This window comes from Geotrypetes seraphini, chromosome 4, assembly GCF_902459505.1.
Source record: "Geotrypetes seraphini chromosome 4, aGeoSer1.1, whole genome shotgun sequence".
NCBI lineage: Eukaryota > Metazoa > Chordata > Amphibia > Gymnophiona > Dermophiidae > Geotrypetes > Geotrypetes seraphini.
Window position 1 is genome coordinate 259,809,083 of NC_047087.1, and position 17,489 is coordinate 259,826,571.

General features: G+C 41.4%; 1 protein-coding gene across 1 annotated transcript in view; it reads right to left on the bottom strand.

Moving 5' to 3' along the window:
- LGI1 (leucine rich glioma inactivated 1) overlaps window positions 1–17,489 on the bottom strand; it is a 54,871-nt gene that overhangs the window by 14,506 nt on the left and 22,876 nt on the right. The window contains exon 5 of the mRNA XM_033943530.1: window positions 3,487–3,558. Within this exon, the coding sequence (XP_033799421.1) occupies window positions 3,487–3,558 (72 nt within the window). The remainder of the gene's footprint in view (window positions 1–3,486; window positions 3,559–17,489) is intronic.

Here is a 17,489-nt window from a genome sequence, read left to right on the forward strand (position 1 = left end):
AGAAAGATAAGACGTCCAAAAGACAGCATAAACCAGTTCTTGGATGACTTGTTTGTCAAAACAGACTTTCTGGTCATTTTGCATCCTATACATCCAAATCTTAAGGGGGCATGTTTTAGGCAGGCTTAGGACTTGGATTGCTTGGCAGGCATTAAAATCTATAACAAGAAGTTTGGAGCTAGATCTGTTTTAAAAAGGTGCCCAAACTGACCAAATGCCCACTGGAGGGATTAAGGCATGACTTCCCCTTACTCCCCCAGTGGTCAACAACCGCCTCCCTCTATCCAAAGATGCGAATCCCCCTCCCCCTCAGTACATTCTATTCTGTATTACAAGGGGGTGCAGAAAAGTTCTCAGCTCAAGCAACCGACTTCCTAAATTCTGAGCGTTATTTTCCCACTGTAGCTTCAGAGTGTTATCTTATTTCATTAAGTGCCAATTTGCAGAAACAAAATTCTATGTTTTGACATTGTTTCAGATCATTGATTGAACCATATCCATGTCATTCTCTTCTTGGTTGGGCTGAGAACTTTTCAGCACCCCTCCTACAGCTTCAGATGGTCACACAGGTATCATTCTGAGTCCAGAGAGCAGAGGGGCACTAAGAGTTACTGAAGTGAATTTCACATTAAAAATTCCAGGTACAGATAGAAACATAGAAACATGAGGCAGATAAAGACCAAATGGCCCATCCACTCTGCCCATCTGTAGTAACTATTATCTCTTCCTCTAAGAGATCCCACATGCCTATCCCATGTTTTTTCCTACTGGCCATACCTCTTTCTAGCATTCTTCTAGCTTTTGCCGTCACCTTTTCAACCTGTTTGGTCACTTTAAGATTATTACATACAATCACCCCCAAGTCTTGCTCTTCTGTCATGCACATAAGTTCTTCATCCCCTAAACTGTACCGTTCCTTTGGGTTTTTGCAGCCCAAATGCATGACCTTGAATTTCTTAGCATTAAATTTTAGCTGCCAAATTTCAGACCATTCTTCAAGCTTCGCTAGATCTTTCTTCATGTTATTCACACCATCTGAGGTGTCTACTGTACTGGAGATTTTGGTATCATCCGCAAAGAGGCAAATCTTACCTATTAGCCCTTCAGCAATATCATTTATAAAGATGTATTAAAAAAACAGGCCCAAGAACAGAACATTGAGGCACATTACTGGTAACATCCCTTTTCTCAGAGGAATCTCCATTGATCACTACCCACTGTCATCTTCCACACAATCAGTTCCTGACCTAGCCCTTTGGGGCCCATTCCGAGAGCACTCGGTTTATTTATTAGATATCTGTGTGGAACACTGTCAAAGGCTTTGCTAAAATCTAAATATACCACATCTAGTGCACTCCCTTTATCCAATTCTCTGGTCACCCAATCAAAGAAATTGATCAGATTTGTCTGACAAGACCTACCTCTGGTGAATACATTTTGCCACCGGTCCTGTAATCCACCGGATTCCAGAAACTTTATCATTCTCTGTTTTAAAAGTGTTTCTATGCTTACCAAGAAGTCAGACTTACTGGCCTGTAATTCCCTACTTCTTCCTTACTTCCACTTTTGTGTAGAGGGACCAAATCTGCCCTTCTCCAATCCTCCGATATCACTCCCAACTCTAGAGAAGCACTAAAAAGGTCAGTCAGCAGAGCCACCAGAACTTCCCTAAGTCCCTTCTACACCCTCTGATGTATACCATCCGGCCCCATCAATTTGTCTACCTTTAATTTAGCTAGCTCCTCACTAACTCAACCCTCTGAAAATCAATCAGGGTCTACCACTACTCCATCTCTATTCAACTGTGAACACAATCCAGCCTTTTCTTTATCAGCTTCTTCATATTTCTCCCCTTCACTTTTGAGTCTCACAATGCCACATTTTCACTTCTTCCTATTACTGATATATCTAAAAAATGTCTTGTCTGCCCATTTTACCGTGTCAACTATTTTTTCTTCAATTTGTGTCTTTGCTTTCCTGACTACTTGACCAGCCTCTCTTAACTTTTCCAGATATTTTTACCTGTCTTCCTTTTTCTGCAATCTTTTGTAGTTTATGAAAGCTAATCACTTATTCCTAATCTTCTCAGCTACTACTTTTGAGAACCAAAGCGGCTTTCTTTTCCTTATTTTTACTTACTTGCCTCACAAAATGGTTTGTCACCCTTACAATAACTCCTTTCGGTTTTGACCACTGCATTTCTACTCCTTCCAGACGTTTCCATCCAGACAATTCCTTGACGTAATCCCCAATCCAAACAGTTTTAAAAAAAAGTCTAGAACCTTTATTTTTGAATGAACCCTCTCTATACCCATTTAATATTAAACCATACCATGCAATGATCACTGGATGCCAGATGATCACCCCCTTCAACATCAGATGTTTGTGTAACTTTCTTATATTATATGATGAGCCCTCCAAAACCTACTATACCTACATTAAGGTGACATCTGCAGGCGAAAGGACTATTGTGGTGTATAGGTGGGTACAGTAAGTTTTGGGTGGGTTTTGGAGGGCTCACCATACAATATAAACAAGTTATAGGGACATCTGTACCTGGGACTTTTAATATGATATTCTCTGCAGTAATCCTTAGAGTGCCCCTCTGCAATGCTCAGGAATGTTCTGCTGTCTGTGAACAGTTTGCTAAGAATGCTGGCTATTTGAACGTCCAAAAAGATTGTTTTTGTGCATTTTTCACATGGACATCTTTATATTTGAGAATGACCAAAAAAGATGAGGTACTAAGGACCAAAATGTCTACATAGGTCATTAAAAAAAAAAATAGAACGATAGACATCTTGCTGTTTTGAGAATGGAGATTTTTTCTACTGGATTTCTGGACGTCTTTCGCAAAACGTTCAAACTCAGACTTAGAGTTCCTATCTAAAATGCCCCTCTATGTATTGTTGATAAGGCATCAAAAAAGTTAAATAAATTTGGGAGGACTGGCTCTGTGGCAGTATTGAACAGTGTTATGTGGAAAACCTGTGTTTGATGCACAGGCAAAGTCTTCTGCTGCCTGGGCTGGGTTTATTGTAGAGGCAACCTTATGTAAGCCCCTGGAGGGGAAAGAGTCCCAGTCATTTTGCAATGCTTCACCTACTGGCCAGACTTGCTAGATTCTAGAGAAAGTCGAAGTGTGTAGTCCCCAGCTGAAGACTATTGCTGTGATGGCTGGTTAAGTTGGTGCCTGTGGAGTACAAAATAATGGCATAAACTATGGATATTTGTAAATGGAGGTTTGAGATACCTTTGCTTAACAGAGGCCAGTTCTGATTGACCTGGAAGCTTAAAGGGGCAGAAGAAAAGTGCCAAGACCAGACAACAAATCAGGAAGAAACATTTAAGACCCCCCCCCCCCCCCGAACCTCCATTCTCTTCCTATCCAAGGTAAAACAAAACCTAAAATCAAGAAAAACCAATTACATTATGCCTTTGTGGCAGCTAATTTTGGTAACGTTGTTTTGTACATTGATTTCTTACACGTTTGTTAAAGAATCCAAGCCTTTGAAAATATCTTTGGGGAGTGTTTGAAGATTGTTGTGTGCCAAGCTCCTAAAAAAAAAGAATGATTTGCATTAGAATGATCATAAATCTCTGCAAAAGAAATACTGCTCAGTTTTATAAGAACACAATAGTTTCTTTTGAAAACAGAAGGTATTGCAATTGCATGCATATCTCTTAGGAGCACCTTTCTTTTTGCAATAATTGCAGAGCCTGCAAAATTCCAGGCTAGAGACAGAGTTGCAAAATTCCATACTCGAGAAAAAAAGAGTTGCAAAATTCCAGGCTCGAGGCATAAAGGGCTCCTTTTACTAAGCTGCGATAGCATTTTTAGCACACGCAGGATTTTAGCGTGCGCTAAACCTGCGCTACACAGCTAGAACCAATGCCAGCTCAATGCTGGCGTTAAGGTCTAGCATGCGCCACAACTGAGCATGCACTAAGTGGTCATCACTAATTTTTAAGCGCGGGCCATTTTGGGTCCAAATGGGTGAAGGAGAACCAACAAATATGTTCCTACTTTGGGTCATGACACCAATAATGCTTCTCGACATTCATTCCTACCAGAACACCTGGCCTTGATCACACATGAAGAACACAGATAAACCCTATGTAAATACAGGACCACAAACTAAAAGTACTAATACAGTACACTCTCTATTAACTGGAATTCCATTAACCAGAATTCTCAAGCAAAGAGAAAAAAAATCTATGAAATACTGTAATAAAATAAAAATGAAAATAAAATCAATTTCTGGCAGAAATTTAAGTGTAAACTTGGCATGCCACCCCTTAGCACGCACACGCTTTGCCTACCACATGTTCAGTAGTTTGTATGGAACAGCTTATGGAATGGCATAGTATGGGGTATAGTATTAGGCCTATTTGTAAAAGTAACTCTCAAGCAACCAGAAACTTCATCAATCCCTATGGGTGCTGGTTAATTGAGAGTCTTCTGTACACAACCCTAAGATGCATGCAGTACAATACAACAACAGAGAATTAGGTGTAAGGAAGAAGTAGGGAATTACAGGCCAGTAAGTGACTTCTGTGGTAAGCAAATTAATGGAAAAGCTTTTAAAACAGAGAATGGTCAAGTTTCTGGAATCCTGTCGATTATTGGACCAGAGGCAACATGGATTCACCAGAGGTAGGTCTTGTCAGACAAATCCGATCAATTTCTTTGACTGGGTGACCAGAGAATTGGATAGAGGATGTGCGCTAGATATGATATATTTAGATTTTAGCAAAGCCTTTGACAGTGTTCCACACAGACGTTTAATAAATAAACTGAGTGCCCTTGGGATGGGTCCCATAGTGATGGGCTAGGTCAGGAACTGGTTGAGTGGAAGGTAATAGAGGGTAGTGATCAATGGAGATTGCTGCTTGCACCAGGAACGTTACAGAGGTATGGGGAAAGGGAAGTGGTGCACGTGCGGCAGGAGGGGGCCGGGGAAGGACCATGTAGAGGTGGGGGGCAGAGAAGAGGAAGGGCGCCACTGCCTCGGGTGCCTCTTACTCTCGCTATGCCACTGGTTAGTGCTGAACTGAAAACTGGTTATTTGGGGGCATTCTAGGGGGCAGAGTCAGCACTTGGCTAGTAACTTGCCGATATTCAGCTCTTACATAAAAAGGAACACACAAAAATCAGTCCTATCCGCTGTTCCCTCTAAGCTGAGTGGAGTCCTTTTCCAATAGTCCTGCCAGTGGGTGGTGCTGTTTCACTAACACATTTTCAATAGGGACAGGCAGGGTCTGCAGGACTCCAGGGAGTCTACTTGTCTCTAGCAATCAAAAGCACTATATTGAAGCCCCCCTCCCCCCTAGTGGCAGCAATACAGGTGGAGAACTCCCACTCAGCTTAGAGGGTAAACCATAGCAAGGGCTGAATGTTGCACTTAACCAGATGTGCATTAGCCGGCTCTGCACATCTAGAAATTTAATGCCGGTGTCCAGACATGGCCTAGCATTGGATTTCTGGGTTTAACACCAGAAACAGTCAGCAAAATACTGATTGTTACTGACTGAATATTGAGCCAGCTATAATTTTTCCACAAGGGACTACTTTGGAGTGTGTGGCACAGTGGCAAAGTGGTTAAAGCTACAGCCTCAGCACCCTGAGGTTGGGGGTTCAAACCTATGCTGCTCCTTGTGACCCTGGACAAGTCACTTAATTCCCCCCCCCCCCATTGCCCCAGGTACATTAGATAGATTGTGAGCCTGCCGGGACAGATAGGGAAAAATGCTTGAGTACCTGAATAAATTAATGTAAACAGTTCTGAGCTCCCTTGGGAAAACGGTATAGAAAATTGAATAAATAAATAATCACACTTACTTGTGTGTGGGTCCTCTTTTTTCTCCTCCCCTTCCCGTTATTTGTCATAATTACCAACCATGCCTTCTTGATAAAGTTTTGGAAATCTACATTCCGGCATAAAACAGGATTTGGCCTCCAGATCCAATCCTGCTGCCCTTCTACTACTACTATTTATTATTTCTATAGCGCTGAAAAGGCATACGCAGCGCTGTACATTTTAACATACAATAGACAGTCCCTGCTCAGAAGAGCTTACAATCTAATTTAGACAGGACATTACAGGGTTGGGAGATTATGATAGAGGAAATGATACAGTTGGGTAGAGGTATCTGACAGCAGTGAGTGGGAGTTAAGAGTTGAAAGCAGTTTCAAAAAAGTGGGTCTTTAGCTTGAATTTGAACACTGCCAGGGATGGAACATGACGTATTAATTTAGGCAGCCTGTTCCAGGCATAAGGTGCCACAAGAAAGAAGGGATGGAGTCTGGAGTTGGCAGTGGAAGAGGAGGGTACAGATAAAGAGAGTCTTGCCTGATGAGCGGATATCACTGGGGGAGATAAGTGAGGAGAGATATCGGGGGGCTTCAGAGTGAACGCACTTGTAAGTCAGCAAGAGGAATTTAAACTGTATTCGGAAATGGACGGGGAGCCAATGGAGTGACTTGAGGAGGGGGTAATGTGAGAATAGCGGCTCTCATGGATATGAGTCGTGCAGTAGAATTTTGAATGGATTGAAGAGGCGAGAGATGGGTGTGCGTGAGGCCCAAGATAAGTACATTGCAGTAGTCTAAGCGCGAGGTGATGAGAGCATGGACAAGGGTTTTGGTAGTGTTTTCAGAGAGAAGAGGACATATTTTGGCAATATTATAGAGGAGGAAGCAACAGGATTTGGCAGTTTGTTGGATCTGAGCAGAGAAGGAGAGAGAGGAGTCAAAGATCACTACAAGGTTGCAAGCTGAAAAGACAGGGAGGAGGATAGTGTTATCTACAGAAATAAAGAATGGTGAGAGGGGGGAGGCGGGTTTAGGCGGAACGATAAGAAGTTCAGTTTTAGCCATATTCAGTTTGAGATGGCGGTGAGACATCCAAGCTGCAACGTTGGAGAGGCAGGCTGAAATTCGGGCCTGAACTCCTGCCGAGATATCTGGCGTGGAAAAGCAGATCTGGGAGTCAATCAACATGAGAGGAGATCAGTGTACCAAGAGAGCAGGTATATAGGGAAAAGAGGAGAGGGCCCAGGACAGAGCCTTGGGGTATGCCAATAGACAGCAGGGTGGCAGCAGAGGAGGATCCACCGTAACATATGTTGAAGGTACGACGAGAGAAATAGGAAGAAAACCAGGAGAAAGCAAAACCCTGGAATCCCAGCGAGGACAATGTGTCGAGAAGGAGGTGGTGATCAACAGTGTCGAAAGCAGCAGACAAATCAAGAAGAATGAGGATAGAGTAGAGTCCATTGGATTTGGCCAGGAACAGGTCGTTAGAGACTTTAGCAAGGACAGTTTTCGTTAGAGTGGAGAGGGCAAAAGCCCGATTGAAGCGGGTCAAGAATATCTTGAGAAGAAAGGAAGTTCAGGCAACAGTGGTGAACAGCACATTCAAGTTGTTTGGATAGGAAGGGAGATAGGTCGGTAGTTGGAGGGGGATGTAGGATCTAGCGAGGGCTTTTTAAGGAGGGGCATAACTACAGCATGTTTGAATACATCAGGAACTGTAGCAGTGGAGAGCAAAAGGTTGAGGATGTGACAGATGGGAGCGATTACAGTGGGAGCGATGGATCCGAGTAGGCCAGTAGGAATCGGATAAGAGGAACAGGTGGTGGGTTAGGAGGAGGAGAGAAGGTGAGCAGTTTCCTCTTCCGTGACTTCAGAAAAGGAAATAATCTTTAAACTATTTTTTACTGCAGAGTGGTCTGAAACAGGATGGGGCTGTATGGCAACAAATCAAGATCTGTTAATAGGTTCCCTCATACCAAATATATCCCCCTCCCTTTTATGAAGCTGTGTTAGTGTTTTTTTATTGGCAGTAAAAGCTCCAATGCTCATAGAATTCCTATGAGCATCAGAAGTTTTACCGCCTCAGCCAGCGATAAAAAATGCCAATGCGGCTTCATAAAAGGGGAGATAATCTAGAAGAGTATATATCCAATAGACATTAAAATAAAAAGTATAATCTAACTCCAAGGGGGTACAATACTCATCATAAATGCAAATGAGCTGCAAGAAAGTTCATGCATCTTTCTTGGTGACATACTAAGACAACTGGTCCGCTGTACTGTTAAAATCATCATCCAGAATCCATTGAAAATCTTTATATTGTTCCACCAAAGCCACAAGCTTACAAAATATCCATGATTAAAAGCATCGGGTACATAAATATTACTTTTGATCAGTCGTTTCCCATAAAATTCCCCCACCACCATTAAATGTCTACCATTAAGGTTCATCAATGTTTTATAGACAACCAATGCTATCCTTTTTGCAGCACCCCAGCCCTTGCACCAGCCTTTCTTCCACCATAATTGTGTCCTTGTATCCTGCAGCGTTGCATATCTATTGTTCAAAAAGAATATGCAGTCTCCCCTTCACATTCTGAAAAACTGAGCACCAGTTCACACCACCACTACCCACTTCCTTAACAAGGACAAGCTCATACATTCCTCACCTCCCCATTCTCATCCTCTGCAATCAGCAACCCACAATCCCCCCCTTACTATCCCCAGTCCCATCTGCTGCCACCCACCTCTTCATTCCAAGATCATCATAAAAGTCCCGGCTGCTCCCTCCCCTCAGACCCAACCTCCCAATTTATAACTCTCCCAACATAGCAATGTGTGATCCTAGTAGTCTTCACTATAAACACAGTATACAGATAGCTTTCAGGTTCCCTTCTGCGAAACCCCAGACCTCCCAGGCATTTTGCACCAGACAAAATATAGGATAACTCTCCATATCTAAAGTCCTCATATTACATGCTGTCATTCCAATTTCCACAGCTAATAATGCCAAAATAACATAACATAACATAAAAACTCACTTCTATGCCAAAATTAACGCTGAGTTCTATGCGGTTCACAAAAGATTGTAAATACAAAAGATGGATAAGAATAACAAAGCATACCAAATTTCCAAAAAATTCTATGAACATATACGTTTTTAAAGCACGTTGAAATTGTTGATAAGAATCAGCCAACATAATTAGGTAATTCAAGCCCTTAGCCCATAATGCCGCTTGGAAGGACAGCAGACGCTGTTGAAATCTTTTAAATTTACAACCCTTGGTGGATGGAAAAGAAAACAATGGCATGCAGATATACTGGCTCCTTAGCAACACTGGAGCTGCCAACCCAGCCTGGAAAAACATCAAAGCACTCAGTACATTATACACAGTACTGCACTGTCATTCACCACCACATACACATGTTGTAATCTGAACCTGTCATAGTATGCACATGTAGCCTGGCAGATCCCAAAAGGGAAACTACTCCACACACTTTGTTTTGATGCATGGTGCTTTCAATGACCCGTATACTCTTGCAATGTAAAATCATTAAACATAACTGTGAAATTAGCTCACTGATGAACTGTAGACAATGATGAATGATCACCATTCCTTGTGGATTGCCTTGAACTCCTGTATATCAGAAGTTTATTTGCCTCCTCTGATGACCTGGTACACAAAAAAATTATCATATAATTGCCAGGCAGTTGTCAATGCAAGCACTCTCTAAGGAGTGCAGGAACCTCTCCAACTCATCAGGCTGCATGTGCATTTGAATGCTCCCATGATGATAAATCTTCACTTTGGCTGGATATTGCAGCACAAAGCGGATGCCTGGATTAAAGAGCCGGGAGCAATAAAGAGTGAATGCTCTCCACCATCACTTTGTCCAAGAAGTCTTCAAAGAGAAGTTTTCCACCTCTGAATTCAAGAGTTCCAGCTTTCTTGTATATTCTCATAGAGCGACCTTATCTGTATAACTGAGAATATAAGCAATAGCCAGTTCCATTGCAGCCCCCAACTTGGTGCCAATCTTGTGTTCTTGCTTGATTTGAAGTTTACAAGTTGCACCATCCAAATCCAGGCTATCAAGAGTTCCCACTCACATACTCAGTTCAGCTCTTTGTACAAGACCACTTCCGGTAGTCCAATAATTCAAATATTGTTTCAGCAAATCTTATTTTCCTGGCCCTCACAGTGTTCCAGGATCCCTTCATTTTGCTTGCGTAACTGCACAACTCGTTCTCCGAAGCCCTCTATAGTTATTTCCTGTGCCATCACCTAATGTTCTGCCTCCATCAGATGCACTACCTGATTCACTAACATTTCATATCACTAATGTAATATTGTATGAGGCTGTGACATATCATTGAGTACTGCCACCACACATTGGGTAACATGATGGATCAACTCTTCAGACATGATAAGTTCAGGCTGCTCTGGCTGAGATGCCATTTTGTCAGTAGCTCTCTGACTTCTCCACTGCAGTTTTCTTTAACTTATGTGACATGCTCAAGAGAGAATCTTCTTTGTTTACATTCACTGAGACAAACAGCTCTAAAACCAGCTTAAGCTGCCAGTTTGCTGAGTTAGAGAGAGTATTACAAGATTAATTGGGAACAGAAGAGGAGCTCCATTGAGGTGAGTTCACTCACCACTGGGTCATCATGTGATTCTGATTTTGTCCTCCTTGTTGACAGGGTAAACATTAATCAAAAATTGCACATTATTATTTATGACCTGATTTAGTAAGATAATTTTCCCCACATAGCCTCAGTAAATTGACCCCTCAGAATGATATATCTAATAGTTCAGAGTCAGTTTTCCAAAACCTGCAGAAAAAAAAGAAAACTATTTTTAAACTAATTTTCAGTTAAACCTAAGCAGCTGAAAATTTTGCCTTAATTCAGTCGGCCAATTTGAACAGGTAGATTTAACATGGCTCTTTGGGTTAATCAGGAAAACACTGATCACCACTGGCTCAACATCAGGTCAGATATATTTCAACAAGGAACTACTTTGGCCAGCACATATATGTATGTGCTGCTACTTCAAAACATACACAGGCATGTTCTAGCACATACATATTTACATAGCCATGTTGACCCTATAGATATGTCAGACACTTATGGTTACAAAACAGAAGCTCCTGCTACACATCACCAATGCATAAACATTCATTACTCAATGTATTTTAGAACAGGCTTGATATTGGCAGATTCTGTTCTAAAATATAAGAAAAACTTTACATGTGCTAACTAGTGAATGTTAGAAGATTGGGCTAATGTCTGGCAGTTAAAATTTAATGTGAAGAAGTGCAGAGTGATGCACTTGGGGAGTAAAAATCCAAAGGAGTTATATATGCTTGGAAGTGAGAAGCTGATATGCACAGAGAAAGGGACCTTGGCATTTGGGTTGCAAAAACTCAAGGGAACGGTACAGTTTAGGGGTGAAGAACTTATGTACATGATAGAAGAGCATAACTTGAGTGTCAAACAGGTTGAAAAGGTGACGGCAAAAGCTAAAAGGATGCTAAGGTGTATAGGGAGAGGTATGGCCAGTAGGAAAAAGGAAGTACTGATGCGCCTGTATAAGACTCTGGTGAGACCTCATTTAGAATATTGTGTGCAATTCTGGAGGCCGCAACTTCTATAAGATATAAAAAGGATGGAGTCGGTCTAGAGGAAGGCTACTAAAATGGTATGTGGTCTTCGTCATAAGGCGTATGGGAGACAGACTTAAAGATCTCAATCTGTATACTTTGGAGGAAATGCGGGAGAGGGGAGATATGATAAAGACGTTTAAATACCTACATGGAGGAAATGTGCATGAATCGAGTCTTTTTCATTTGAAAGGAAGCTCTGGAATGAGAGGGCATAGGATGAAGTTAAGAGGTGATAGGCTCCAGAGTAATCTAAGGAAATACATTTTGACAGTAAGTGTGGTAGATGCATGGAACAGTCTCATGGAAGAGGTGGTAGAGACAGAGACCGTGTCTGAATTCAAGAAATTGTGGGATAGGCATGTGGGATCTCTTAGAGAGAGGAAAAGATAATGATTAATAATAATAATACATTTATTCTTTTATACCGCTATTACCAAGAGTTCTAGGCAGTTTACACCATAAGAAACTGAACAATCAGCGAAATACATTCATACTATGAAAATAAAATCTTACAAAAAGTTAAAAATATGATTACAATCTTAAAAATACCCAACTAAGTAATACATTTGTCAAACAGAGAAGACTTGATTAATTTTCGAAAAGAACAGTAAGACATGGCTTGATGAATACATTCACCAAGCCAGAATTGTAGTTTACCTGCCTGAAATGCTAAGGTCCTATCAAAGAAGGTCTTATATCTGACACCATTTGGCTTAGGATAGGCAAATAAGTGAGAACTTCTTGTATTCCTTGATGATCTATATAACTCGAAATGAGGAGATCGGTAAATTGGAGACTCTCCTGATATCAACTTAAAACAAATGCAAGAAAATTTAAATAGCACTCTTGCTTCTAGCGCTAACCAATGCAATAAACGATAATATGGGCTAATGTGGTCATTCTTCAGACCAAAAATCAGTCGAACTGCGGTGTTCTGAATTATTCTCAATCTTCTTAAATTTTTTTGGGAGGATCCCAAATAAATGATGTTACAATAATCCAGAATGGGTAAGATCAATGATTGTACCAATAGCCCAAAAGACGCTAGATCAAAGTATTTTTTAATGGCCTGTAATTTCCATAATACAGTGGTACTTTGGTTTACGAGCATAATTCTTTCCAGAAGCATGCTCTTAAACCAAAACACTCGTATATCAAAGCAACTTTTCCCATAAGAGTTAGTGTAAACTTGAACAATTCGTTCCACATCCCCAAAAACTTAATTACCATTAGGGACACCTTCACCGCTGCCTCTGCCACATACCCATCCACGCGGCTCCTCCAATTCTCCTCCTCTGCTGCTGTTCGCTGCCTCTCACTGCGGGTGGTGCTGGCTAAGCAAACGCTGCCGCCGCCACAGAGCCCGACTGGACACTGTTGGCTCTGCCGCTCCCGGACGTTGCCTCCCCCTGGATGCCACTACCCCTTCTGCTGGGATTCTCAGGTGCTGGCTCACTCCTGCCGGACGCACCCCGACTCCCATGCTCCACCCGAGGCCACCGGTGCTGCTATCGCCTCTACCCCCCCTCCCTGACTGGCCCTGTCCTTACCCCTGCACCGCCGGTGATAGAAAGTGCCTGCTGCTGGTCTGTTGCTGAGCCTTGAGCATCTGCGCATACTCAGGCCTTCTAGATCTCACCCTCTCCGAGATTCTCATGAGATCTCGAATCTCGGTGAGGATGAGATCCAGAAGGCCTTGAGCATGCGCAGATGCTCAAGCCTCAGCAGCAGACCGGCGGCAGGCATCTTTAAACCGCTTAGAACCTAACGGATGTAGCGGTATATAAGAAATAAATTACATTACATTACATTACATCTTCTATCACCGGCGGTGCAGGAGTAAGGACAGGGCCAGTCGGGGAGGGGGGGGGGAAGAGGCGATAGCAGCACCGGTGGCCTCGGGGGGAGCAATACTGTTGGTTCCTGCGGTCGGGTCGGGTTGGGTGGGGGCTCGCAAATCGAGTCAATGCTCGGTTTACGAGTCAAAAGTTTGCTGAGTGTTTTGCTCGTCTTGCAAAACACTCACAAACCGGGTTACTCATAAACCGAGATTTGACTGTATATAAAAACATTTTTGTACCACTAAATTTGTATGATTGATCCAAGTCAGTTGGTTATTGGATAGCCATGCCCATTAAGATAAAGCGATGTTTCTTTTATTTTATCATTAGGGCTGGCTAAAATTTTTTAGTCTTTTCTGTGTTAAGTTTCAGCCTGAAATTGATAGTCCATTGCTCTATCTGAGGTAATATAGACGATATCTGATGAACAGCCTGGTTGGGCCAGTTGGCCTTTATCTGCCATCATGTTTCTATGGTAATGCCTGAGGATCTCAAGGCTGCAAAACAATGTGACAAAATAGTGGCTGTAACCAGAAGGATGCTGGGCTGCATAGTTAGAGGAATCACTAGCAGAAAAGAGGAATATTGATGCCCTTGTACAAGTTATTGGTGAGGCCCCACTTAGAATATTGTGTTCAGTTCTGGAGGCCATACCTTGCTAAGGATGTAAGAAGACTTGAAGTGATCCAGAGAAAGGCGATGAAAATATAAGGATTGCACCGAGATACATATGAGAAGAGGCTTGAATTCCTGAATATGTATACCCTGAGAGAAAGAAGGGATAGAGGAGATATGAAACAGATGTTTAAATACTTGAAGGGTATTAATCTAAAACAAATCTGTTTCAGAGATGGAAAAGTGGCAAAACTAGAGACATAATATGAGGTTGCAGGGTGGTAGACTTAGGAGTAACATCAGGAAATACTTCTTCATGGATAGGGTGATAGATGCTGGAATGCCCTCCCTGTAGAGGTAGTAGAGGCAAAAGCAGTGCTGGAGTTCAAAAATGTGTGGGATAGACACAAAAGATTCCTAAATAGAAAGAGGATAGTATTGACACAAAACTCAACAAAACTCAAAAATCATTGGGTCATCAGTGAATACAGGAATACATTACATTAGTGACTTTTATTCCGCCATTACTTTGCGGTTTCAAGGCGGATTACATAAGAGGTTATCTGAACATTTCCAGGAGAGTTACAACGCAGAGCAGGTTGCTTCGGGGGAGATCTAGACATTGTATCGGGGTCATTACAAGCTTGATAATTTGGTTAGAAGGTTCTAGGATCTGGGGAAGATTGAAATGCTTCTTATGCATGTTTACATCTTATGAATACATCTTATGCATGCTTATTGTGGCTGCCTAGAAAACTGGATTAGTTAGGAGTGCCTCCAGGGCGAAGTTGGAAAACTTTAGCCTAGGAAAAATCTAAATTGAAGATATTTTCTTGTGTCTTAATTGCAGAGTGTCACCACTAGAGGAGTGAGTATTGGCACTAACACAGACAAATTCATGAGAATTCTGAAATGGAGAGGCTGCTGGCAAGGAAAAAAGTCTAAGTGAGCTAAAGAAGTAATAACAGTTGGGCTCCCATATGAATCATTACAATAGCATGACATTTGAAGCCCACATAATTTACACTACAGAAGGGTAGATTTATGTTAAACTATGTAATTTCAGAAGTTTCTCACAAGATTGTACCAAATAAATTTTCTTTTAAGGACATTAAAATATGTAGATTGTCAGTTATTCTGCATGCAATTACCTCCTGCTGTTGAACACAAAATGTTGAGAGGAGTGTATGTCTGAATAAAATGCAAGCTAAGCCTTCTCATTTAAACATAGAAACATGATGGCAGATAAAGGCCAAATGGCCCATCTAGTCTGCTCATCTGCAGCATCCACTATCTCCTCCTCTTCATAACACATCCCACATTTCCTACCCAAGATTTGTCTAGCTCATGTCCAGAGAGATTGCTTTTCCTTCCACAACAGGAGACGGAATGTGGGCCAGATATTTTATAACTCTTAAGTTCATGGATACACCATAGTGGCCATTCCCATTCCTGATTTGTTATATAAGCAACAGCTCTGTAAGTGGCCCTTAAACTATAGAATACATCAAACTTCCATAAAGTTCAGCCGTTTCATTCTTCTATAGTAGTTGAATCAACAATGAAAAAAGAAAAAAAGTTGAAGGGAATTTTCTAATATGCAACCTGGAAAAATTTCCAAATTGCTGGATCATATGGAGAAGAAAGTATTTCAGGGAGTTATGTTAACTACAAAAATTTTACCTCAACAGCTTTATGTTGAGCCACGTACACATGCCATCTTTCAAAGAGCAAAAGGATTTTCTTCTCTCTGGGGCTGGCTCTACTACGAGCTGAACTAAGTGCCAATCTAGAGTAGCAGTGTATTGGGGGTTGAAGCACAGCATGTGACCTGGCACAACTGGCAAAAATCAAGTGGATTACAGGCAACAAATATTCACTAGAGGCAGTTTTGTCAATCAATTTCTTTGACTGGGTGACCAGAGAATTAGATAGAGGGAGTGGGCTAGATGTGGTGTAGATTAAGCAAAGCCTTTGACAGTGTTCCACACGGGTGTCTAATAAATAAACGGAGTGCCCTTGGGATGGGCCCTAAAGTGACAGACTGCATCAGGAACTGGTTTAGTGGAAGGTGACAGAGGGTAATGGTCAATGGAGATCTCTCTGAGGAAAGGAATGTTACCAGTGGTATGCCTCAAGGTTTGGTTCTTGAATCTGTTCTATTTAACATTTTTGTAAGCAATATTGCTGAAGTGCTGTCTGGTAAAATTTGCCTCTTTACAGATGATACCAAAATATGCAATAAAGTAGACACCTCCGATGGTGTGGATAACATGAGGAGGGACCTAGTGAAGCTTGAGGAATGGTCTGAAATTTGGCAGTACTCTACAGCAAGGGTTCTCATACCCAGTCCTCAAAGGCCACAACACAGCCTGGTTTTCAGGATTTCCACAAAGAATATGTATGATATCTATTTGCATTCGCTGCTCCCATTGCATGAATTTGAGGACCCCTGCTCTATAGTATATTTATGAGTTCATTGGGTTCTGCTGTGTTGAACAGTAGCATACTTCTTTACGTCAATGCAGATATTTTGATATTAGTTCTAGTACAGCATAAATTGGGCCTCTGCTTATTTGTTGAAGCTTAATTAAAACTTTGTGGTTCAATAATTCTACTTTGAGAATTCCACCTGTAGTCCCATTAGCCTCTGGCAACTCTGCCTAGAGTTTGGAGAGTATTATTAGACTCTTCGCTTTCATATGAAACTCAGATTAACAATTTATTTAGGAAAGTATTTTTTAAGCTCAAATTACATTGTTTAATTCACTCTTGCTTATGAGATCACTTTGCCTTATTTATCCATTCACAGATTATTTCTCAGCTGGACTACTGAAATTCACTCTATTCCAGATTAACTTACAAGTTACTGAAAACATTCAATGTTTATGAAATACAGCTGTACAAAAGGAAGTGGAACGGACAATGAGCACTCCACTGAAGAACCAACTTGTTTATTTCATAAAAGGACACAAGCAGCTTCTGCTTGTGTCCTTTTATGAAATAAACAACTTGGTTTTACATCAGTGTTCTTCAGTGGAGTGCTCATTGTCCGTTCCCACTTCCTTTTGTACTGTTTTATACCCGTGGGTTCTCTGTCCTGTTGGACTTTTTGGTATTTATAAAATACAGCTGCCGGAATGGTATACAGTTATAAAATATATGAAAGAATCTAACCACTGCTAACTCTTCATTAGCTCGCATCATCTTCAAAACTGTCCGTTTGATTTTTGAAGCACAACATGGCCTAGCTCCTAGGTACGTCATTAATTTGCTGGAGTTAGAAAAGAGATTAGTGTAGGAAGTCTTGTCAATGCAGTTTGATATGTCAAGTGCAATTATTCTAGTGAACCTACTGTTTTATTTTGGTGTGGTACATGGTTTAAAGGATTTTTGACTACAAGATCTTATCAAGTGAAGATGTGGCAGGCAACGCCATCGATGTGGAATGCAGTATATGGGCTCAGGGCTCACCAGTCTCTCCAATATTGTTTAATGTACTGATGACACCTTTATAGCTAAAATTAGATAGACTGGGCTTTCACC